The following is a 25268-nucleotide window of genomic DNA, read 5'->3' as shown; positions in this document are numbered from 1 at the left end:
ACAGCAGTGATGGACACTAAAAAACCTCACACAACCAGCTATGTGGAAACACACACTTTCACTAAACGTGCTGTTGTACCGGTTAACCATTTGATTTTCCACCTGAATGAGTAGGGTAAATAAGATCTCCGTGACGCCTTGGCCAATATTTGCTTAGCAGAAGGATAGCAACCTGTGATCAAAAAGAGAGACTAGAAAAAATAGCGTTTGACAATTTAAAGTTTTTATAAAGATAGCCTTGAAATTTGCTTTTCAGATACTGATATAGGATATTCAAAACTGTCAACAAGCATTTGTGGAATTATTGCAGTATATCAAATATAATAATTCTTAATTATTTTCCTGTTGTGCATACGTAAAAATATGTGATCTCAATCAGCAAATCAACGAAATATAATTGAAATATATATTTTTTAAATTTATTTTCCGATAGACAATATAGTGGTTAGTGCATTTGAAATATATTTAATTCATATTCCATCATTATTTTCTTATAGTTAACATATATTACTATTTATTATAACATTTTTTATTTAGTAGGCCTATTTTATGTATTGACATTGTACAGTCGCTTCACATTTGGTATTAAATAAAAGCCCAGATTTATGTGTTCTTTAGGAAATACCATGATTTAGGCTAAAACAGAAGCATAACACTCTCAGTTCTTCCCTGCAAATATAGGGCAATAATCATGCCAGTTGTTGAAAATCGAGGCTAATGTGAGCGCATGGAGTTCCCCATGATGAGTTGCACGCATGGCTGTATGAGAACTATTTTCCAGCGTGACGTTGCGCGTCATCTGACCAATCGGTGGCGGGCTGAGACCGATATTAAGAGAAAGTTTACAGTGAGTGAGGGTTACACCGTTTTTTTCATTCTCACTGACATTTCCACGCCGAACGGGATTCAAACGTGACACACAATCTGGACTCATGAGATCGTTTTAATTTATGCAATCGCAAGGGCTTGGAAGAGCAGGATATTGACCAGAAGTCAAAAATATTCCGGTAAGTTGAGATCAAATACTGCATGTTTTTTTTCACCCCCGTCCTCAGATAAAAAAGCAAATGCACGGTCTGACTTCATTAGGAAAATACGTCTGACTGCGTCTAAAAATTTCATCTATAACTGCAATTTTACTATGAATGTTTTATTTGAAAAGCTGTTACAAAACAGGAATTACACTATATCACAAACCAACTAATACATAATACAAGTATGTATTTACAAAATATTTAGTTTGGCTCTTAATTTCTAGTGAAACTAGCTGTCTGATTTGGACAGGGCTATAATTTTTGTTTATATACTTTTCCGTCTTAATATTTTTCTTCTCTTATCCCACAACTCTTAAGTAGCCATAACATATTTAATTAATTACATCTCTAGACAAAGTTAGACAAAAATCTGCATTTGCAATGGTTATTTTAGTAGGCTATATTTTCACAAAATATAACGAATTACGTCAATTCATTAGTGCTACAGTACATCAATTACATCACCTAAAATGTTTTTTTTATATATATATTTTTATTAGATTAAAAACGTTTTTCGCTCTAAAGAACTTCTTTTTTGGTTTAACTTTTGCTTTGAATGAAACGCAAATTAACATGATTTAGTAAATGAAAGAAGAAATTCAAAATGAAAGATGAAATGTAGAAATGTCAAAACGGTATCTCCATTTTATCAAAGCAATTAAAATTACTAATTAGTTTAAACACTCTTAATAAGAATGATAACAAAATAAAATAATAATAACATGACGATGATATATAGGCTATGTGGTGTTTTTCTATTATAATTTCATCTTAAACAAGTCTTTTTGTAATTACTTTGTAAAACTTATAAAAACTATTCATAATGGAATAAATAATATAATAAGTATTACATGACAAAGATGAAGTAGAAAAGGAAATTGGTGGTAAGTAAACTTCTTTGGCCCCCGAACTTCAGCCTGTATATTGATTTATATTTTTTTCTTTTTATTGATTCACTCTTTTGTTCGTGTTCTTCTGAAGTATGACGTCAGGCCCATTCCCTCCCCTCGTTCCCCTTTTCTAAAAAGTTTTTAGAAGACACAGAGTGACCACTTTGCCCAAGAGCGAAACAGCTACGAGATTAGGGATTACTTTTCACGACTTCGTATTAGCAGTTACTAATCCCAATTGGGCTAATTGCTTTGCGTGTAAAATTGCTATCTGCAGGGTTCGTGTGATGTGCTGGGGTTGTATGGCCTGGAGGGTGATGCCCCCTGAATTAGACCACATCCTAAATACACCTCATTAACACGGAGAGGATTTACAAGTTATCTAGAGAAGGAATCAACAGCCAGGGCACAATTACAAAGCTTAGGGCATTCTTACTGTCGACCATTTTGAACAATAAAACTGGGTTAGTAAGCAGTGCAGTCTCTTTGCAACTTCGGAATTAAAAAAAATGAATATTTTAAAGTGGATTATTGAGTCAGAGACAAAGACCAAAACACAGATAAGAAGAGCTAATTGTAGAAACATTTGTAGGAGTAAGACAGAAACTCTGCAAGATTTTGTTTATTATCCGTTTCCATCGTGGCTTGTTTTTACTCCTCGGGAGTGTCATTTATCTCTTTTTTGTGGCACTCAGGACGCAATAGTTCTCAGGGGCTCTCATTCACCTCCTAGATAGTTTATTGATGAACTTCGACTTTTTCCTAACTTTGCATACGTCGGGGAAAGTGAATGCATTGATTTCCGCGTCTTTTTTTAATCACATCAGTTTGCACTACTGTACAGTCGCGACTCAAACTACAACTGTACAGCCGAATGCGGGCGCGGATGTCGGGTTTACCGATGTGTGAATATGCGGGACAGGCCTCGAGTTGCTCAAATAGAGAGATATAAATAGATAGACAGATAGACAGACAGATAGATAGATAGATAGATAGATAGATAGGGGCCTACTTGACATTAATTTGCACAGTTTAGGCATATAAATATGGGAATAGTTTGACATACAAAAAACACCGAGTTACAGAACTTTTTATAGACTTCGACATGGTGGTTTATCAACTAGCGGTAAAATTAGCAAAAAATCAAAAAGTAATATGTAACCCTGGACCACAAAACCAGTCATAAGGCTCATTTCTTTTTTAAATTGAGATTTATACATCATCCGAAAGCTGAATAAATAAGCTTTCCATTGGTGTTTGTTAGGATAGGACAATATTTGGTCGAGATACAACTATTTGAAAATTTGGAATCTGAGGGTGCAAACAAATTTAAATATTGATCAAATCGCTTCTAAAGTTTTCTAAATGAAGTTCTTAGCAGTGCATATTACTAATCAGAAATTAAATTTTGATATATTAACGGGGACCATGATATTTACTTAATATCCTAATGATTTTTGGCATGAAAGAAAATTTGATTATTTTGACCTATACAATGTATTGTTGGCAATTGCTACAAATATTCCAGTGCTACTTATGACCGGTTTTTGTGGTCCAGGGTCACATATACATTATCCTGCTTGAGCTAATTTACCTCAGGGACCCACAAGTTCCTCATGATTTTGCGCTTTAAAAATCACACACCACCACTGCTGCAAACATGTAAGTATAGCCTACTAGACAGAGGTCTTCAATGTTTGCGACTCCTAGGAAAAAGCTGTAAAATTAGTGAACAGTGAAATTAGGGGAAAAAAAATCCGGCCACGTGGACACAGAAGTAACCTCCACGCGCAGATACGGTGCAAAAGCGCGTGAGTGTCAACAAAAGCACGTGGAGAGTATTTGCGTTTGTTTTAGCCAGTTGCACCAGGGACCATTTGCAAGTGCACTTAATGCACAGAGCAAACAGGTTCTTCTTTTGAATTCACAGCTGTCAACAGGTTGCTTTCTTGTATCAGTGTCACTGAGGGCCAGATCTCTCAGGACCTAAAAGCCCCAAGCAAAAACAATCACTCGGGAATATTCAGCAAAAACGCTGATTTTCGTGGGAGAACTGCGGTAACATTTTACTTCAGTGTCCATTTTACACATGTGACCCTGGACCACAAAACCAGTCTGTATATTTGTAGCAAAAGCCATTAGGATAATCATTAAAAATCATTAGGATATTAAGTAAAGATCATATTCCATAAAGACATTTTTTAAATTTCCTACCGTAAATATATCAAAACCTAATTTTTGATTACTAATAGGCACTGCTAAGAACTTCATTTGGACAACTTTAAAGGCGATTTTTCTCAATATATATATATATATATATATTTTTTTTTTTTTGCAGATTCTAGATTTTTATCTGGGCCAAATATTTTCCTATCCTAACAAACCATACATCAATGGAAATTTATTATGAATCTCTTATGACTGGTTTTGTGGTCCAGGGTCATATATTACATGTTCAAATAATAAACAAAAAATAGTTTAGAAACAAATTTCACTCAGAAACTGGTATTACAGTTCACAAACAATTACAAAGAAACGGAAAGCAGTATAACACATTGAATCAAATGCTAAAATTTAAAAGAGAAAAACTACTATTTACTGTAAAAACTACTCCGGTATTCAGTCTTTTTATTTAGTGTTTTATAATTTCGAAAAATCATTTTTACAATGTATAGTAACAGAATTTGCATTTTTGAATAGTTACTATTGAGTTACTAATCACACTTTTGAGGCCAAATTGTGATGTGAAAACACATAACACAAAAGCTAGAAACACTATAAAACACACTTTTTTTTCTTGAGTGTGGTCAAGCCCAGTGGTGAGATTTAAGCAGTGCATCTAACAGAACCAGACTGAAGCAATCCTGCACCACTGCATAAAGCAATATTGAATGAGTTTGAGAGGGGGCGCTCAGCATTTGCATGCGCGGACTGATTAGTTGGTTCAAAAGTGGCCTGTTTTCTGTTCTGCGATGGCAGAGGGTCAGTGCTTCTCTAATGGGCCGGTAAAGCGCTGCAAGCGGGAACAGACAGACTAAATACATTAGTACTATCACCAATCAGCATAGGTGTGTTCAACTCTGTCTCTCTCGCTCTCTCTCTCTCGCTCTCTCTCTGCATGTGCCTTCACTTTCTCACTCTCTCTCACTCACTCACTCACTTCACATGCGAGCACACACACTCTCAGTCCCTGAGCAGTCCTGACATCTCCGCTCACTGTCAATCTGTGTCTCCTTCGCAGGGAATTTCCTTCCAGATAGAGGAACGCTGGAAAAACATATATTCTGAAAAGAAATTACTATTGGGGACCAATTGTTTATTTCCAAGTTTCACCAGTTTGCTCGGAAGGGCTCAGGCGGTGGAGCAGAATGCCTCAAAAAGGTGAGTGCGCATGTTAAAACTAAAAGTTAGCTGTTAGTGTGGGATCCCTAATTTTATTGAAGTGATTTATCACATTTTTATTTATTAATGACACTAAGATTACTATTAGTGGTGTTGCCGAGTAGCCTAATACAAATAAAAACGCGCTCGCCTTTTTAATAGTTTACATGCAAGCTCAAAAACTAAATAACTAAGCAAAGCTGCGCTTTCAGATTATGCTGTATTTTTCCGTCTACTTTTTAGACAAAACCCGCTGCTGTTTGTGAATAGTAAACGTGTATCTGTGAGAGGAAAGAGTTAGAAGTCACATTAGGCCTGAACAGTGTTTTTTTGCGGAGCACGGGAATGCAATGACCCGTTGAGGAAAGGTGTCAGTTTGATTCATCAACCGAGTGCCTTCTTAAAGATTTGCCTGAGTCTTATGAGGACCTGCTTGTTTATTATTCTTTGCATTTTAGGAAAATTAATATATAGGGTTTAGTCATTGTAAACGATTTTTTAAGTCCAGATTATAAAGTTCAAATGCACTGTCAAGACCAAAGCTTTTCACTTGATGTTAAATATGTAGCCTAAAAATAAACATAAATATATTGCCCGAATGAAATTAACTAAATAAAATAATTCAAATGTTATTGACTTAAAATTCTTAAAAGCGGACTCGTTTATTTTAGCATCCAGCAAATATTCACCAGGCCTACTTATTCTACAAATTGCACTTCGTTTTTCTATGGCATTAGGACGCTTAAGTCCTCATAAACATTCCCTAAATAAATGTAGCTCCAAATAACAAAAGATTTCCCCATCGATGGCAGTATAAGATGATTAGGGCATGTTAATGTCAGATCCTTCAAAACTTCCCACTGCGCTTTTGTACACATCCAGATGCATGTCTGCATGTGAATGATGTTTATGGAGAACACTGTTTCCTGAATAAGCATGTTTAATTAAAGCAATTGTAGTTAAGGATTACACAAACGAAAGAAATGCAGATGAGATCCTAGTTAACCTCATAAACAGCAACAACAGCCCGTATACGACGTTAGATAAATCATTAACGGGAACACGCAGAGTCTCAATGCACGTACAGCGAGTGCGCATTAAAAGAGCACAAAACAATTAACATTTTACTGTGATTAAGAGTGATTAGGAGATTTAATTGGCGTATTAGGTTTGAAAGTTATTTTGAATTTACTTGCGGGTTGTTTCCATTTCAGGGAACTTTTTAATATTCTTATTATATTCATTTTGTTTTATTTTTATAAATATCAACATTGATGAAAGCACATTTTGTACTAATGGCATTTAATTAATAACTGGCAACCATTCGACAAATTATGCATTGAATTTAAAATTAGAAAATTATACAAAAATATTTAAATTGCATATGTCAATTCTATTTCGTGGTAAATTAAGAAAATAAGAGATTAACGTAGGCCTAAATAAAATTTGAAGAAACAAAACTACAAAATGTTCCAGGAAAAAAAAAACTTTAGAACACTTAATTTAAGCGTAAAAGAATGCTGGTTCAAGTTAGTTACATTTACTAACATGTTAAAGTTGATAAAACTTAGTTTTACATGTTTAAATGAACACTTTTAACAGGCGCTAGTTCTTCAATCTTGGGAAGAGAGCGAATGGAAACGGACACACCGGTTTTGTTATTTCAGCGTCGGGAGAGAAAATGAAACGAAAGACTTTCCTTCCCTGGGCCCCTTTTTAGCAATGTCACTGAATAGATCCTTTATTGCAATTGTTTTTTTCCAATTGAGCACCCTACTGAGCTGTTGCATCCTTTTACAACCCCTAACAACCCACACCCGTTACACAAACACCTCCAGATATTTATAACGCGAAATTACTTTTCTATTTCCCCAAACCCCACAAACAGAAACACGCATTGGGGTTCGGGCAGCGGGGTCATGGCCGTCAGGAAAGTGACAGTGGATGTTGTGTGTGTGTATGTGTGTGTGTGGATGGTCGTCTGGGGGGCAGGGTGCCCTCGGCTCTTTGTATTCGGGCAAGTATTGGTACGTTTGGTGGGAGGTTGTGTTGCTAGTTGCAGAGGCCGAGTTGTGCTGGCTGGGTTTGGGTATAGAAGGTAAAAGAGGCGCTTTGTTGAGCTCCAGCAGGCTTTGTTAGGATCCTCTCACCCCCTCCAGTTCTCACTTTTCAGAGCACTGATGCGAAGTAGACAGCGTGTGTCACTGTACACTTTTGACGGAAGATCTAAAGGTTGAACATGTTTTTTACAGACCACCACGAAATTGAGACGCAAACTCTATTCTATTCTCTAGTTATCCTTTACTTGCGTATTTTACTTTACTTTTATTTTCTATTTAATAGCGCAGATTAAGCTTTTCCATTTTGCGTGCCAAAAAATAAACAAACTACAGGTGCGAAACGGTGCGTATAAAAAAATAGGCTTTACATGCATTTAAAATAGAAGTGAATACAAGTCATTCGCACTAATATTACTCTTTTGCTCTATCCTAGGAATGATCTAAATAGTCAGACGCAAATGAAGGGCTAAATTGTTTTAATCGGACAGTCAACTCTGTTACCAGGCAAGTTTTTAACGATGAAATTCCTCTAGAAAGGATTATTCCCAAATACATCTTTTGACTCCCTTATGCGCAGAGATGCATCGGCCGTAAATGCAACGCTACGCAAGACAATTGTTGCAAAACTGCAATAAAAAATCTGGATTTCACAACTAACCCTGTTTATTTTCTTTGTCATAAATAGAATACCATAACCAACCCACGTGGGAATCAGGAGTGGCGTCCATGATGCAAAACAGTAAGTGCAATTCTTATTAAGCCACTCATGTGTATTTTCTTATTAATAATGATATCTGTTTAATCACTGGCTGATTGTTTTATTTTCATTTACGATTAAACTTAAATTGCATTGCATTGCAATTACGGGAAATTAAAAATTACAAAACATGTACGAAAATTTGAATTATGGTAAAATTACGAGGCATTAAAATGCGAATTATATTTTCCCCACAGAAAATTCCAACGCTTTTCTATTATTTCGTGTTGATATTTAAAAGAAAAGCTATACGGATGCATACTGCATTATGCATTTATGTCGAGCATAAATAAATGAAATGCTGATGGGGGAGGAGATGTTTATTTCTGCTTGAGTTGGTAACAAATAAATGCAGCTCTGGCTGGACTAATGCGGAAAATAGTTGCCAACTTCCACAGAGGGCTTGACAGTGCCGAAACAGCTAATGCACGAAACGGGACACATGAAATAGTTTGATGATTCCGGGATATGATTTCAAGATTTTCCGTGCTTGCTTGAGGGGGTAAAAACAGGAGTTATGCTATTTTGTAAACGACACAGCATCACTTAGTTCATGCATTTGTCTCTTGCTGTAGGATCAGAGGTCTGACATATGATAAATGCTTCTGGAATTATTTCTTTGTGATTATGTAATGCAGTTATATATTGGTCGGTCATATGGAAACAAATGTGACAGAACTCAAATAATGAATAATAAAAAGCATGTAAATAGTTGCAATTAAATGTAAAAAAATCTTTTAAATCTCCCATTTGGCTAGGAGATTTAGGATTGATGTTTAAAATTCCCAACATATGTTTTGCTATTAGTAGGGGAGCAATAAAATACAAGTCTCATTATGACTGCCACCAGGCCAGATCTACAGTCCTACACCATGGGGAATTATATGATTATTAAGACTTAACCTTTGAACTGTGAAATGACAGGCTGGGTCATGTTTCTCTGTGATGGTGACATCAATCAAATGGCTTCATTTGATAAACATGCACGCCTTACGTTCAAGAGTCTATTAAATCCAACTAATCCAGGAATTACTGAAGACAGAGAGGATGACAGTGGATTACCCCACTGGATTTGTAAAGATTACCACAGGTTTGTTGTGCAGCATCAGTGCTTAAATGAATCAGATTTATTAAAATTAGCCCATTCATGACTTGCTTTAAAGGCTCAGAACTGCACATTTCCACTTTGCAAATGTAAGATATTTAGTGGCTTTTTTGGATGGTGCATTTCCCACAATACTGTAGCAGATCTAGGGTTTGTTACAAACAGTACGACGGACTGAAAAAAAAAAGCTTTGTCAGTTTTAATATGTTTAGGAACACGCACGCCCCTGTCCTCGTGGCCGTGCATTGCCCCTATAGCTAGAAATAAAACGAAGCCTCCCTTGAAGGCAACAAGAGCAGAATCTAATTTTGTCTGATATCCAAATGCAGACAGAAAGGGTCGTTTTATCATGCTACTATTTGTCGTGACGATGCGTTTTTCAAAAGCAGAGCAGTGTCATATAAAGTGACAGTCCTGCCACAAGTACTTCAGCTGATCTTTTCAATGAGCCTTCCATGCATGATCCGAGGCGACCTCCGCCTATTTCCAGAAATTAAGCTCAAACTTGACGTGCAGCTAGCTTTATTCTAAAGACAAATGTCAGAGAGTCTCATCATATTTTCCCCCCTCTTCTTCTTCTATATTTGGAGCTTATTTATTGCTTAGGAGCTCGGGCTCCTGCAGTCAGACGAGAGAGGAGCAGAGAGCTAGAGCACACACACACTCCGGGGAGGCTTTTCGTAGGGATTCGCTCAGTTTTTTCGCTCGCTTTCAATTGATTTTGCATTGGACTTTCACGTCGCATCAAAATACACCAAACTGGTATGCGCTTTTCATATTCTTCTGAGCTTTGCGGGGTCTTGCTTTGCTTTACTATGTAGTTATTTTACACATTGCTGTTACGATGGAACTCTTAGTCTCTTTCAGACCATATGCTGTACTCGAATGCCGATGGGTGCTTATTTATTAGGGATTTGTTAGTCTGGTGTGAACAAGAGTTTCCAAACACTGGTGCACGGTCTTGCGGAAAGCTGTTCTCTTGAGGACAATTTGATTATGAAAATTTCAGTTCACTTGAATGGAGATGTTCAGACTCAGGTCATTTCATCAGTCGATTGTGTGCGTTGATTGATTCGAGCCTAGTGCATGACATTCAAATGCTGATTTATAGGGCTTGTGTAACAGCTTTCAAAACCGTTGGATTATTAATTGCTCAGATAAAGCTGATTATTAATTTTAAAAATAATGATAAAGTTTTCTTAGTTGGCCACACAAAATATATCACATCACTGAATCACCATTGAATTTTTAAGGGTCAGTATTTAAGATTTTTTAAGATAGGTTTTCATTTGTCGGTCACACTTATTTGTGCAAGCATCAAAATGTATTTAATGTGCAATTATTTTGTAGTTATATAACATGGACATTGTGTGAAAATCCACTTTTTTTCAGTCTAATCTGACTGGGTTTGTCAGTAACACTGATCAAAGAAAAGCACTAAGAAGTGGAGCTTTATCCTGGACAATGGGACGCCTATTGAGGGAATGTTTTTGAGGGGAAAGACGAGCCAATTTGTTATGTCTCCGTGTGCCACAGGTCACAGTGGCGTCAACCAGCTCGGCGGGGTGTTTGTGAACGGCAGACCGTTACCGGACTCCACCAGACAGAAGATCGTCGAACTCGCTCACAGCGGAGCACGACCCTGCGACATCTCCAGGATTTTGCAGGTGACCGTGAAGCCCATTTTTACATTCACAAACTATATAGGTGCTAGTGGAATAATTATACTTAGTTACAAGCCAAATCATAGACACATGCAATCAAATAGTACAAATAAAGAAAATTTTTCACAACAATAAATACAATGCACTCTTAAAAATAAACCCGAAGGGGTGTTTTTGCTGTGACACCATAGGAGAATCATTTTTTGGTTCCCCAAAGAACCTTTAAGTGAACAGTTCTTAAAAGAACCATTTTGAAGAACATTTTACAAATCTAAAGAACCTTTTCTGCATTTTAAAGGTTCCATTGATGTTTAAGGTTCTTTGTGGAACCATTGATGCTAATAAGGAACCTTTATTTTTAAGAGTGTAGAAACATTCAAGCACGTGCTATTTATTTGCATTGCTCGGTAAACAAACACTAACGTAAAGTGTGACCCGAAACCTAATGAAATCATCCTAGCAATTTTAAGGCATATTTTCTGTGTTCATAGACCCATGATGATGCAAAAGTCCAACTGGACAATAAGAACGTAAGCGTATAACCGTTTGAAGTACATTACATTATTTCACTCTAGTTTTAAATAATGTATGTGAATTGTGTATATTGCTGTCCATTCAGGTGTCGAATGGGTGCGTGAGCAAGATTTTGGGGAGATATTATGAGACCGGCTCCATCCGACCGCGAGCCATCGGAGGCAGCAAACCAAGGGTAGCGACGCCTGAAGTGGTCGGCAAAATAGCACAGTACAAGAGGGAGTGTCCCTCGATCTTTGCCTGGGAAATTCGTGACAGGCTGCTGTCTGAAGGGGTGTGCACCAACGATAACATACCAAGCGTAAGTGCAAATGCTGCTTCATTTGCATTGTTTGATTGTGCAAACGCCATTGTGTGCTTCTTACGTCAATTAAAAAACTTGTGATTGCAAAATAGATAAATAAAAATACATATATAGGTAGATGCATTGGAATAATTTTTTGCATTTATCCATATTGGTTTTTTAAATACAAATAGCATTCAGCTGTAGTGGAAAAAAAAGCATTTTAAGGCTGAAACATACACAGCACTTGACTGACTGTTTGCTTTATACCTTTCAGGTGTCGTCGATAAATCGAGTCCTACGCAACCTGGCTAGCGAAAAGCAACAGATGGGTGCAGATGGCATGTACGACAAGCTGAGAATGCTCAACGGGCAGACCGGCACGTGGGGGACACGCCCGGGATGGTACCCTGGTACGTCCGTGCCAGGACAACCGAATCAAGGTGAGACGGTCTAAAAGCAATAAGAGCATCACTGTCATCTGCAAAATTGGAAGAACAATAACATATAAACAACAAAAAGGAACAGCAACTACAACGCAAATGCATCAATAAATCGATTATATTTTATATCTCCATATGACTTTTTTTAAAAGTTATTAATATTAGTTTTGTGAAATATTTGTCATTTTTAAATAATAAAATTATTATTATTAATAATAATAATAATATTAATAGTGCTGGGCAACAATTAATCGCTTTGAAAAAAAATATGTACACACACATGCATGTATATATTTAAGAAAAATATGTGATGTTTATATGTAAAATACATTTATATATAATATAAATTATATGAATATAAATATATGCATGTAAATGTTTTTAAAATATATAATGTATGTGTGTCTTTTGTGTCACACACACATATATATATATATTAAATAAACAAAAACTTTTATTTTGGATGTCATTAATCATTGCCCAACACTAAATATTAATAACCATAATAATAAAAACATATAAACAACAAAAAGCAACAGCAACAACAAAGCAAATACAACAATAAATATACAAACTAATTAATCATATGTAAATAAATAAATAAATTATATACTATATATACATATAGCTTTTAAAATATTTGTATTATTTAATAATACAATTATTATTAATGATAATAATATTAATAACCATAATAACAACAAAAAGGATCAGCAACAACAAAACAAATGCAGTAAATAATACTAATACTAACAATAATCTAAATATATTTAATGATAAACTTTAACAATTTAATTTTAACGATTTTAAAAATAATGTAAATATTTTGTTAATAAAAATGAACAACAATAATACTAACATCCATAATAATCATAATCATCATTACTTGTTTTATTCGATTATACCACACTGTACTATAATGTTTATACTGAATTGTTGACAATATTCAATATAATAAAGTACAATATATTACACTTTTTAAAGTTTGTATCTATATTATATGTATATCTATACAAAGTCTATAATAATCTGCATTGTTTACATTATAATAGCATAAATACCACAGTATTTTAGGCAAGTTTCATTTGTTACAAAAGTTAATGACATTGGTTAACATGATCTAACAATGAAAAAGCATTTATTAATTTTATTTAATGTTAATTACATTATTTACTAATACATTATTAAAATTAAAAGTATCTGTTAATATTATTTAATGGAATTGACATGAACTAACAGTGAACAGTTGTATTTTTAATTAAATAACGCTAAAAAAAAAGACTAATAAATACTGTCGGAAATGCTCACTGTTAGTTAATGCATTAACTAATGGGACCTTGCTGTAAAGTGTTACTGTATTTTACTATAAATTCATTCTATTAATTTATTATAGAAAAAGTGTTTGAAAGTATGTAAAAATCTCTAGCAGTGATTAGGTCTATATGTCAATCCATCTGGAGACACATTAGATTATTATACAGAATGTGGAATAGTGTGGCATTGGCAAACGTAGATGGGAAAAGGCCACTCATTAATTGAGGAGTTAGTGCTAATTAATCGCTCATTTCAATACGGCTTCTGTCTGGCTCTTGGATCTGCGTGACTAGGGACAGAGTTTTTCGGCGGAGGTGTCCATGCGCTTCCACCTGCCCCCTCCCCTCGCCGATGCCCTCCACATCATTTGCACCCCATGGGGAGCGAAAGAAAAGCACTGCGCGTCCCGGGACAAAAGATGTTTCTGTCACATGCAAGAATTTGTGACAGGCACAGCTCTGTCTCTCTGTAATTGCTCATTAGAGGTTGCTTTTTTTTGGAGGGAGAGAGAGAACATGCACAGGCTTTTGGTTAGAGGAGACAATGAAAAAAAGTTTAGCTGATGAATAGTTAGTTTCTAATCAGGTTGATGAAAATGAATCCTGTGTGTGGATGTTCACAGGATCACATCTGAGAACAGTAATATTAAAAAAGAAAAATGCAAATGATCATTTACTTTATGTTTGCACAACGTGTTGCTTAAAAAACATTAAAATGCTTACCCTCATGTGAATCCAAATTAAACTTTTAAAGATTTACTATCATACAAGTTCAGAAGACGTGGAGTACAGTGCACTTTATAAACTATTGTTAAGGTGCTTTTTTAATTAAAATTTTTAAGAGCTTATTAACCTTCTGTCAGTAAATTAAAACATAAAATAAATAAATAATATAAAAATGAATAATTAAAAATGACAGCATACCAGTTTGTTAACTATAGTTAACTACAACTGAAACTACAATTAAATTTATTACAAACCTTTTTTGTTATTTGAAATAAAATAAAAGTTAACTAAAATAAAATATTGTAAACAAACAAAAAATACTAAAAATAACAAAAACACAACAAAATCCCTATAAATTTAAATAACTAAAATAGAAAACACAATCTAAAAATAAAAATGGTTTCTAAATATTAATAAAAACTATATTAGCATCTCAATGACACAAAAACAACACGATGGTGAGCAGAATTTTTTCCCCATTTTAGTTAACCATTTCTTTAATGAAAGCTTGTTTCCGCCACTGAATAAAAAATAAAAAATGTAGCTGTGACTTTTTATCTCACATTTCTGATTTTTTCTTGCAACTGTGAGTTTACATCTCAACACTGTGACTTTTTTCTCAACACTGTGTGATATAAACTCACAATTGCTTTTTATAAAGTCTGAATTATAAGATATAAACTTGCAGTTATATGAAAATGTCAGAATTGTAAGCTTTTTCCTCATAATTTGACTTCATAACTTGCAATTGTGAGTTTGTATCTTGCAATTCTGACTTTTTTCTCAAAAATGTGACAAACTCGCAATTGCAAGTTATAAAGTCAGAAATGTGTGATACAAACTCACAACTGCATGCAAGTCAAAACTATGAGATATAAACTTGCAGCTGTATGAAAATGTCAGAAAGGTGAGATTTTTCCTCAAAACTGGACTTCATAACTTGCAGTTTTGTCTTGCAATTCTGACTTTTTTCGCAGAAATGTGTGATATAAACTCACAATTGCGAGTTATAAAGTCAGAAATGTGTGATTTAAATTCGCAATTGTGTGTTATAAAGTCAGAATTATAAAATTTAAACTTGCAGTTGTGTGAAAATGTCAGAACTGTGAGCTTTTTCCTCAGAATTGGACTTCATAACTTGCAATTGTGAGTTTATATCTTGCAAATCAGAATTTTTTTCTCAGAACTGTGTGATATAAACTCGCAATTGCGAGTTAAAGTCAGAAATGTGTGATATAAACTTGCAATTGTGCGTTATAAAGTCAGAATTATGTGATATAAACTCAGTTGTATGAAAATGTCAGAATTACGAGTTTTTTTCTCAGAATTGGATTGATATATTGCAATTCTGACTTTTTTCTCAGAACTGAGTTATATAAACTTGCAATTGTGAGTTATAACGTCAGAAATGCGTGATATAAACTTTAAACTGCGTTTTATAAAGTCGGAATTATGAGATATAAACTTGCAGTTGTATGGAAATGTCAGAATTGTGAGCTTTATTCTCAGAATTGGACTTCATAACTTGCAATTGTGTTTATATCTTGCAAATCTGAATTTTTTTCTCAGAACTGTGTGATATAAACTCGCAATTGCGAGTTATAACGGCAGAAATGTGTGATATAAACTTTAAACTGTGTGTTATGAAGTCAGAATTATGTGATATAAACTCACAGTTGTATGAAGATGTCAGAATTGTGAGCTTTTTCCTCAGAATTGGACTTCATAACTTGCAATTGCGAGTTTATATCTCACAAATTGTGAGAGAAAAAGTGGCAATTATCTTTTGAACTTTTTTAAAACAAGTTCCCATATTAACCAGCTAGTCACTGCAGGTGAAAGAGCCTGGAAAGGACTTGTTCTGATTGGAGAGACATCTCTTACCCATCCCAAAGCAAGCAAAGGTCTTTGAATGGTCATCTCCTGTTGAACGTATAAATCCTAACTGGCGTTTAACAGGCCCGGCCCGGGGTTCTTTGATTAATGACAGTGGTGTGTAGAGGTTAACATACTGAACTGAAAGCTCTGTTGACTAGATCCTTGTGTTATACAATGCTGAGCACTGCACGCCTCTCTTTTTGTTGTTCCTTTCCAATTGTGCCCTCGGGAGAATTTGAGCCTGGCAGCCCATCTCTGTCTGCACAGTTTAATGGTTCCCCTCATTCTTCTGGTGGTATTGTGTCATAGAGAAAAGCAGCTCTCTATTCAAGTGTTGGTGGTCACCTCAATAGGTCCCCGGACACCCATACGGTGAATAGCACTAAGAATCTCTATACATTATATGTGCTGCGTATGAAAACATCCAAGGGAGCTCGAGGATGATTCAATGTGTTTCTTTTGGTACTTTGTTACGGAACTATGCAGATCATGCTGACAATTCTAGCCCTGAGTGTAGAGGCGTTCATTAACAAATACAAATATATTATAAAATAACTAAAAATATTTTATGGTAACACTTTACAATAAAGTTCAGTAGTTAACATTAGTTAGTTAACATGAACTAAGAATGAACAATACTTTTACAGCATTTATTAATGTTAATTTCAGCATTTACTAAAGCATTATTAAAATCACAAGTTGTGTTTGTTAACATTAGTCAACGCACTGTGAACTAACATGAACAAACAATGAATGACTGTATTTTTAATAACTTTTATTATAGATTAATTAATAGTGTAATAAATGTGTTGTTCACTGTTTGTTCATGTTAGTTAATAAATTAACTAATGTTAACAAATGACGCCTTATTGTAGTGTTACCTTTTTTTTAAATGTTGTATTTTGCTTATTTTTTGCCAATTGAATTAAAGCTACAAAATAAAATGAATGAAAAAAACAAAAACAAAAACAAAACATAGAAATTGCCCTGGGAACTAAGTGAAATAGAGACGTTGAAGTTGACTAAATCTGAAAAAAAAAATAATAATAATAATACAAAAAAATAAATAAAGCTATATAGAAAAAAACCCAAAACAACAACAACAACAAAAAAAGAAAACAATAAATACATAATTACAAAAGCATAGGTAACACTTTACAATAAGTTGTTAACATTAGTGAACTGCATATTTTTAAACATGAACTAATGAAGAAAAATACTTAAAATACATTTGATATTCCTAGTTAATATTAATTTTTAGCATTTACTAATACATTATTAAAATCAAAAGTTGTATCTGTTAATACTCTTTAATGGCCCTGAGCTAAAATGAACTAACAAAGAATAGTTGTATTTTTATTAACTAATGTTAACAAAGATTAATAATCATGTAACAAATGTATTGCTCATAGTGCATTATCTGATGTTAACTAATGGAACCCTTATTGTAAAATATTACCAAAGCACAAGGTTCATTAAAATGTAAGCTAAAATTAAAAGGAAAACTGAAAATATACAAAAAGCTAATTCAAAATACTAATAAATGCCATAATAGTATACAAATAGTAACAAAACAACACTGATGCAACATTGTGTATAGACCCAAGGCTACGCAATTCTACAATTCTTTCATCTTTTTTTTGCAGATGGTTGCCAGCAACAGGATAACGGAGGCGAGAACACTAACTCCATTAGCTCAAACGGTGAGGATTCAGATGAGACTCAAATGCGCCTGCAGTTAAAAAGAAAACTGCAAAGAAACAGAACGTCGTTCACTCAGGAGCAGATCGAAGCTCTGGAAAAAGGTGAGCATCAAGTGTAAGCATTAACAACAAATGTCTGTCATACCCAGCTGAGGTACACAGAATAACACACTTTCATTTCGGTTTTTAGAGTTTGAAAGAACCCACTACCCAGATGTTTTCGCAAGAGAAAGACTTGCAGCAAAAATCGACCTTCCGGAAGCTAGAATACAGGTGAGAACATTAGTTCAGTTTTAAAAACCAAAGCAACTATAGCACGCTCACGATTACTCTTGTTTACATCTGCTGACCTTGTCTGTGTTGCAGGTATGGTTCTCAAACAGAAGAGCGAAATGGAGGAGGGAAGAGAAGCTGAGGAACCAGCGACGACAAGCCAGCAACTCCTCCAGTCACATTCCCATCAGCAGCAGTTTCAACACAAGCGTCTACCAGGCAATCCCACAACCCACCACTCCTGGTAAATGGCACACGACAGCAAACATGTATAACAGGAGTTTATATCTCTTTTACACAAATTTTGCACAACAGATGTAGAACAATCAATTCAGAGTATCTAAACTTTTGATTAAAGAACAATGAAAATAGCTTTGAGGCAAATTTTAATCTTTTTGTGCCATTTAGTTGCATCAAACAAGATTTAATCTAATTTATTATATTAATCATATTTATTCATTTATTTTATTATATTATTATTATTTCATATTATATTATATATTCAAAATACAATAATAATAATAAAAATAATAATAATACTTTGTTATCTTAAACAAAAACTATGTAAAAATTGGCAACTGAAGTTCAAATAAAATATAAATATTAGTTTAAACAGTTTTTCCACAATTTTACAGATTTTTTTTGTTTACCTTTATGACATTAACCATATTTATTCATTGATTTTATGTATTATATTGTTTATTGTTATATATATATATATATTAAATGTTCTGTAGGTAAACATAATAATAATAACAATAATAATCTGCTATCTAAAACCAAAACTATTTAAAAAATTGGCAACTGAAATAAAAATAAATGAAATGAAATGAGATAAAATATAAATATTAGTTTAAAAAGCACTTCAACCATGATGAACTGTTTTCCCATAATTTCCCATAACTTTTTATTTTAATTTAATTTATGACATTAATCATATTTATAATTTTTTATGCATTACATAATTTATTGTTACATATATTAAATGTTTTGTATATATACACAACATATAATAATAAAAATAATAATAATAATAATAATAATAATAATAATAATAATAAATATGTTAATAGATATGCATACAAAATATAATATAATATAATATAATATAATATAATATAATATAATATATTTTAATATAATAATAGATAGATAGATATGTTAATAGATATGTTATCTAAACCAAAAACTATTTTAAAAAATTTGCAACTAAGATTAAGTTAAAATAAAATATAAATATTCGTTTAAAAAACACTTCAACTAAGATAAACCGCTTTTCCATAAGTTTCAGAGCATACAAAACATCATCCTTACACAAATATTGTACAACAAATGTTGGATGTAAAACAATTAATTCAAAGTATCCAAACTATTATTAGAAAGAAAAATGAAAATAGCTTTGGTGCATTTTTTTTAAATCCATTTAGTTGCATCAAACTAGATATGCAAAGGCTTTTTGAGTATATGATATTATATTTACTTAATAAAATGTATAAAATTATAAATTTTTTTTGTCTTTACCAGTGTCCTTCACAACAGGGTCAATGCTAGGCCGATCGGACACGGCTCTGACCAACACGTACACGGGTTTGCCTCCGATGCCCAGCTTCACAATGGCTAACAACCTGCCTATGCAAGTGAGTATCATCATGAACACTCATTTCCTCCTCTCCCCTTGATAACTGGATTAATGTGCTGTGTGTGACGCTTCCTTCAGTGTGTCCCATTCCATCATTGAACTCAAACTCCTCTGTGTTATAGATACTAAAACGCTATATATTTATACACATATATTCTTGTTTTTTATAGCCAAGCCAGACATCTTCCTATTCCTGCATGCTGCCCACCAGTCCGTCCGTGAATGGGCGAAGCTACGACACATACACACCCCCTCATATGCAGGCACACATGAACAGCCAAACAATGGCAACTTCTGGTACCACCTCAACAGGTAGGCAGAATATGTTCATTGTGCGCTTAACCCTTGATCAAATGGCACATTTATACTACCGTTCAAAAGTTTGGGGTTAGAAAGATTTTTGATTGGCAAGAAATTAACCATTAAACTGATGAAACGTGACAGTAAAAACATTTGTTACAAAATATTTTCATTTGAAATAAATCCTGTTCTTTTCAACTTTCTATTTATCAATGGATTCTGAAAAAATGCATCATGGTTTGCACAAAAAATGTCAACATTGATTGCTCTAAATCAACATATTAGAATGATTTCTGAAGGACCATGTGACACTGAATACTGGAGTAATGTTGCTAAAAATTCAGCTTTGCATCACAGAAATTAATTACATTTTGAAATGTTTTAAAATAGAGAACAGCTATTTAAACTGTAATGCTTTACAATATTACTGTTTTTACTGTTTAAAATAAATGCATATGCAAATGAAATAAAATTTAAATAAAATTGAAATACAACTTAAATATTAGTTTTAAAAGACCTTCAACTATAATAAACTGTTATTTCATAATTTTCTGTCATTTTCCATTATAATAGTATACAATAGTATACAAAACGTCATCCTTTAGTTACACATATATTGTACAACAAATGCTGGGTGTTGAACACTTAGTTTGAAATATTCAGCTTTTGCTGAAGTATTTAAAAACATTTTAAAAATAGAAAAGTTATTTTTAATTTGTAATAATATTTCACAATATTACTGATTTTATTGTTTCAAATAAGTGAGCATAAGAGACTTCTTTCAAAAACATAAAATGTAAGAAAATTAAAGTTGAAATAAAATTTAAATATTAATTTTAAAAGCAATTCATTACTGTTTTTAATGTTTCAAATAAATGTAGACGTGCTGAACATAAGAGACTTATTTCAAAAACAAAAAAAAAGTGAAATAAAGTTAAAATAACGTTTAAATATCAACTTTAAATGCAATTCATTACTGTTTTTAATGTTTCAAATAAAAGTAGATGTGATGAGCATAAGAGACTTATTTCAAAAACACAAAAAAATTAAAAAGTTTTAATAAAATTTAAATACTAGTTTTAAAAGCACTTTAATAACGATTTGTGCGTGGTGAGCATATGGAGACTAATTTGAAAAACAAAAAAATGGGAAATAAAGTTAAAATAACATTTAAATATCAACTTTAAATGCAATTCATTACTGTTTTTAATGTTTCAAATAAAAGTAGATGTGGTGAGCATAAGAGACACATTTCAAAAACAACTACAACAAAAAAGAAATTAAAATAAAATGTAAAGATTAGTTTTAAAAGCACTCTCTTTTTACAGTTTCAAATAAATGTAGACGTGGTGTGCATAAGAGACTTGTTTCAAAAACATAAAAAAAAAATCTTTTAAAATCTTGTAAAACTTTTGAACAGTTGAATGGTAGTGTATATGCATAAGCTCTTTTACCAATTTATTGTTCACATTTTATATGCATTGCCCCAAAATTGTCTAATTTTAAATGCATGCGTATCTAAAAATGTGTTTCTTTGTTTCTCATTTTATGCACCATTTTTGTTCCTTCACTCTTAAAAATAAAGGTTCAAAAAGGATTAATTGTAGAAATGCAATAGAAGAACATTTTTGTGTTCTCTAAAGAACCTTTTTAGTGAACAGTTCTTAAAAGAACCATATTTTTACTGCAAAGAATATTTAAAAAATCTTTTATTCTATTATAAAGAACCTTTTGTGGAATGGAAAGATTCCATGGGTGTTACAGGTTTTTTCAATGAACCATCAACGCCAATGAAGAACCTTGATTTTTAAGAGTGTTGAAAAAACAAATTCCTTCCAAGTTCAATACTTCTTGAATCATCACAAACCTGTACGTTAAAATGCATACAAATACGATAACGCTTCAGTCCAGGTTCATACATAACACCAAAGCTTAACGTTTGCAAACGAACATGTTTTTGACCTATATTCCGTCTCTGTTTCTAGGACTCATCTCCCCTGGAGTGTCTGTCCCTGTCCAAGTTCCCGGAACTGAGCCAGACATGTCTCAGTACTGGTCAAGATTACAGTAAAGAAAAGAGTTACTTCGCCCTTTGACTTCCACACAGAGACTAAGAGAGACCCTGGACCTCTGCAGCAGTATTTCCACAAATACACAGACACACACAAACAAACACCAGGACGAGGAAGCGTGTGGACTCTTGTCACGGTCCGAAAACTTTGCGGCACTACCTTTAAGAGGACGAACGGACGCTAGAGAGACTTTCTAATGGAACAAAAACAACAAACCTCTGCTACATCCGCGATCTCCATTTTTTGTTGTATTTGTACATTGGCATTTATAAGACGAAGAGACAATTCAACAGCCAAAAATATGTTGAAACGGAGGAGCACGATATATTGTGACTGTTTTCTACTGAGCTAATATCAGGATTACGGATCAGACTCCTTACAGGCCCATATCAAAACAGTGAAGCAGAAACATACCACCGGATAGAAGATCGAGGCTAAAAATCAACCCACAACGGCTTCAATTAACAACACTATTGTATCTACAAAAGGAACAACAGCCATTATGTAAATTACTAAGTACTTTATATGATATATGAGGGTTTGGAGCCAGACAGACTGATTCTGAGGCCGTTTGTGCTTGATTATTTATAATTGTGACGTCAGAGCAATGGGAAGTTATAATACGGTAGACTTTGCCATCAAAATAACACTCATCCATTTTGCTACTGTCCAATTGTAAGTATTTGTTCTCCCTAGAAACTTCCTCCCGGGAATTATCGCGGAACATAAATATATTCTCACTGTTACTGCCCCCGAGAAAAATCTATAAATGTTTTATACAGATTTTCATGCATTGTTAAAAAAGGAAAAAACATTTCTTTAGGTCAGGTACAAGTTGTCTATTAGGTATAGTTGTATTATAGTGTCCTACGGTCAAATAATTTTGTGAGACTAGAAATATTTAATTCCAATAATTATGATTAAAAATGCTTGACAGAGTTTAAAAAAAAAAAACGTAAGTGTTTGGCAGTTGTTTACAAGTACATATCAGACTTTAACCATTGTTGATTGTAAAAACAGACCAAAGCCTTTGTATTTCATCTATTACACAACAATCTTAATCTTCTCTTTTTTATCGTTAGTCTTGTGTTGCTATACATTTTGTAAAGGAAAAAAAGTTGTTTTACATTCTAGTACACTGGCTTCGAGTATATACGGCTGCGGCTTAATCACGCAGTCCTTTATTTATGATCGACGACCATTTGTGGTTTTAAAAACATGTTGACATCTCTTGAATTCTGCGTTTTTTTTGTTGTGTACCTGAAACATGAACACTTGTAATGGTTTTTGTGTCCGAGCAATGCTTTGGAAAACGAAAGGTCTACCCTGTCTTGCAGATATTTCAATTTAACTTTATTTAAAAGCTTTCTAAATGTATTTTGTGAAAACTATTAAAAACATTTTGTACAGTATACATCGCATTCTCCGTGATTTTCCAAAACTTTTAATACTCCTAATGAAAATAACATCATTTTCAAGTACATTTACAATTGAAAACATGCATTACTATCTTCATGATTTTCCAAATTTCAGAACTTCTAATATGACTCTTAATGAAAATGAACATCATCTTTAAGTAAAATCATTTAGAATTGAAAAAATGTGTTTCTTTATTCAGAATTTTCCAAAATTCTTAACTTTTAATACACATCAATGAAAATGAACATCATTCTTAAGTAAAACTATTTAGAATTACATTTTTTCTATCTTCATGATGTTCCAAGATTCAAACCTTTATGACTTTTAATGAAAATGAACATTATTTTCAAGGAAAATTATTTAGAATTTAAAACGTTTCTATCTTCATGATTTTCCAACATTCAGAACTTTTAATAAGACTCTTAATAAAAATGAACATAATGTTCAAGTAAAATGATTTTTAATTGCATTTTTTTATCTTCATGATGTTCCAAAAGTCAAACCTTTACGACTTTTAATGAAAATAAACATTATTTTCAAGTAAAATTATTTAGAATTTTAAACGGTTTTTATCTTCATGATTTTCCAAAATTCTGAACCTTTAATACGACTCTTCATGAAAATTAATGTAATTTTCGCGTAAAATCATTTAGAATTAAAAATATTTTTTTCTTCATGATTTTCCAAAATTCAGAACTTTATGACTTTTAATGAAAATTAACATAATTTTCAAGTAAAGTTATTTAGAATTAAAAAAAAAAAATCTATCTGCATGATTTTCCAAAATTCTGAACCTTACGACTCTTAATGAAAATGAACATAATTTAAGTAAAATTATTTAGAATTAGAAAAAAATTTTCTTCATGATCTTTCAAAATTTAGAACTTTACGACTCTTAATGAAAATGAACATTAAGTAAAATTATTTAGAATTTAAAATGCTTCTATTCGTCATGATTTTCCAAAAAACAGAACTTTTAATACGTCTCTTCATGAAAATGAATGTAATTTTCATGAAAAACCATTTAGAATTGAAAAAAAATCTTTGTTCATGATTTTCCCAAATTCAGAACTAGACTCCTAATGAAAACAAACATCATTTTCAAGTAAAATTATTTAGAATTGAAAAAATGTTTCTTTATTCAGAATTTTCCAAAATTCTTAACTTTCAATACACCTCAATGAAAACGATCATTCTCAAGTAAAATTTAGAATTACATTTTTTTCTATCTTCATGATGTTCCAAAATTCAAACCTTTATGACTTTTAATGAAAATGAACATTATTTTCAAGTAAAATTATTTATTTAAAATCTTTCCATCTTCACGATTTTCCAAAATTCCGAACTTTTAATGAAAGTGAACATCATTTTCAAGTAAAATCATTTAGAATTGAAAAGACAACAAAAAATTTTTTCTTCATAATTTTCTAGAATTCACAACTTTTAATATGACTCAATGAAAATGAACATCATTTTCAAGTAAAATTATTTAGAATTGAAAACATTTGTTTTTATCTTTTAACTTTTAATGTCTCTTCAAGAAAATGAACGTAATTTTCGAGTAAAATCATTTAGAATTGAAAAGACGAAAAAAAGTTTTTCTTCATGATTTTCCAAAACGCAGAACTTTTAAGTAAAGTCATCCTTAATTACAAACACTACAACAAAATACCTATTTAAAGACAAACCAGCACGTCAAAAGCCCTCTCTTCTCTCCACATACCTCATAACCACCAAAGAGCTGGTGAACAAAGGCACCAGCCGACTCCACACAACTCAGACATCACAAAAACA

General features: G+C 32.8%; 1 protein-coding gene across 4 annotated transcripts; it reads left to right on the top strand.

The window, feature by feature from the left end:
• The first annotated feature begins 877 nt into the window (after positions 1 to 877).
• pax6b (paired box 6b) lies at positions 878 to 23461 on the top strand. Of its 4 annotated transcripts, none has more exons than XM_051113839.1 (13): positions 878 to 1007; positions 5166 to 5305; positions 8051 to 8104; positions 10764 to 10894; positions 11383 to 11421; positions 11511 to 11726; positions 11986 to 12151; positions 17715 to 17873; positions 17962 to 18044; positions 18138 to 18288; positions 19569 to 19681; positions 19854 to 19995; positions 21969 to 23461. In XM_051113839.1, exons 2-13 carry the CDS (start codon positions 5293 to 5295, stop codon positions 22052 to 22054), a joined length of 1353 nt encoding a protein of 450 aa, XP_050969796.1. In that variant the 5' UTR covers positions 878 to 1007; positions 5166 to 5292; the 3' UTR covers positions 22055 to 23461. The 4 variants fall into 4 exon arrangements, with proteins under 4 accessions (XP_050969796.1, XP_050969797.1, XP_050969799.1 ...); XM_051113840.1 differs by lacking the exon at positions 878 to 1007 and adding an exon at positions 4912 to 4992; XM_051113842.1 differs by lacking the exon at positions 878 to 1007 and adding an exon at positions 7799 to 7869 and having other exon boundaries at positions 5089 to 5305.
• The last annotated feature ends 1807 nt before the right edge of the window (positions 23462 to 25268 follow it).

The sequence above is a fragment of the Labeo rohita genome, chromosome 7 (assembly GCF_022985175.1).
Source record: "Labeo rohita strain BAU-BD-2019 chromosome 7, IGBB_LRoh.1.0, whole genome shotgun sequence".
NCBI lineage: Eukaryota > Metazoa > Chordata > Actinopteri > Cypriniformes > Cyprinidae > Labeo > Labeo rohita.
Note: the sequence above shows the minus strand (reverse complement) of the source record. Positions and strands in the feature narration are given on the sequence as shown.

What these genes read in the sequence shown, in the direction of transcription:
- pax6b (XM_051113839.1), top strand. An exon ending in GGCGTCCATGATGCAAAACA is followed by an intron (nt 8,105 to 10,763) that starts GTAAGTGCAATT and finishes CGTGTGCCACAG; the next exon opens with GTCACAGTGGCGTCAACCAG. An exon ending in CTAACAACCTGCCTATGCAA is followed by an intron (nt 19,682 to 19,853) that starts GTGAGTATCATC and finishes TGTTTTTTATAG; the next exon opens with CCAAGCCAGACATCTTCCTA.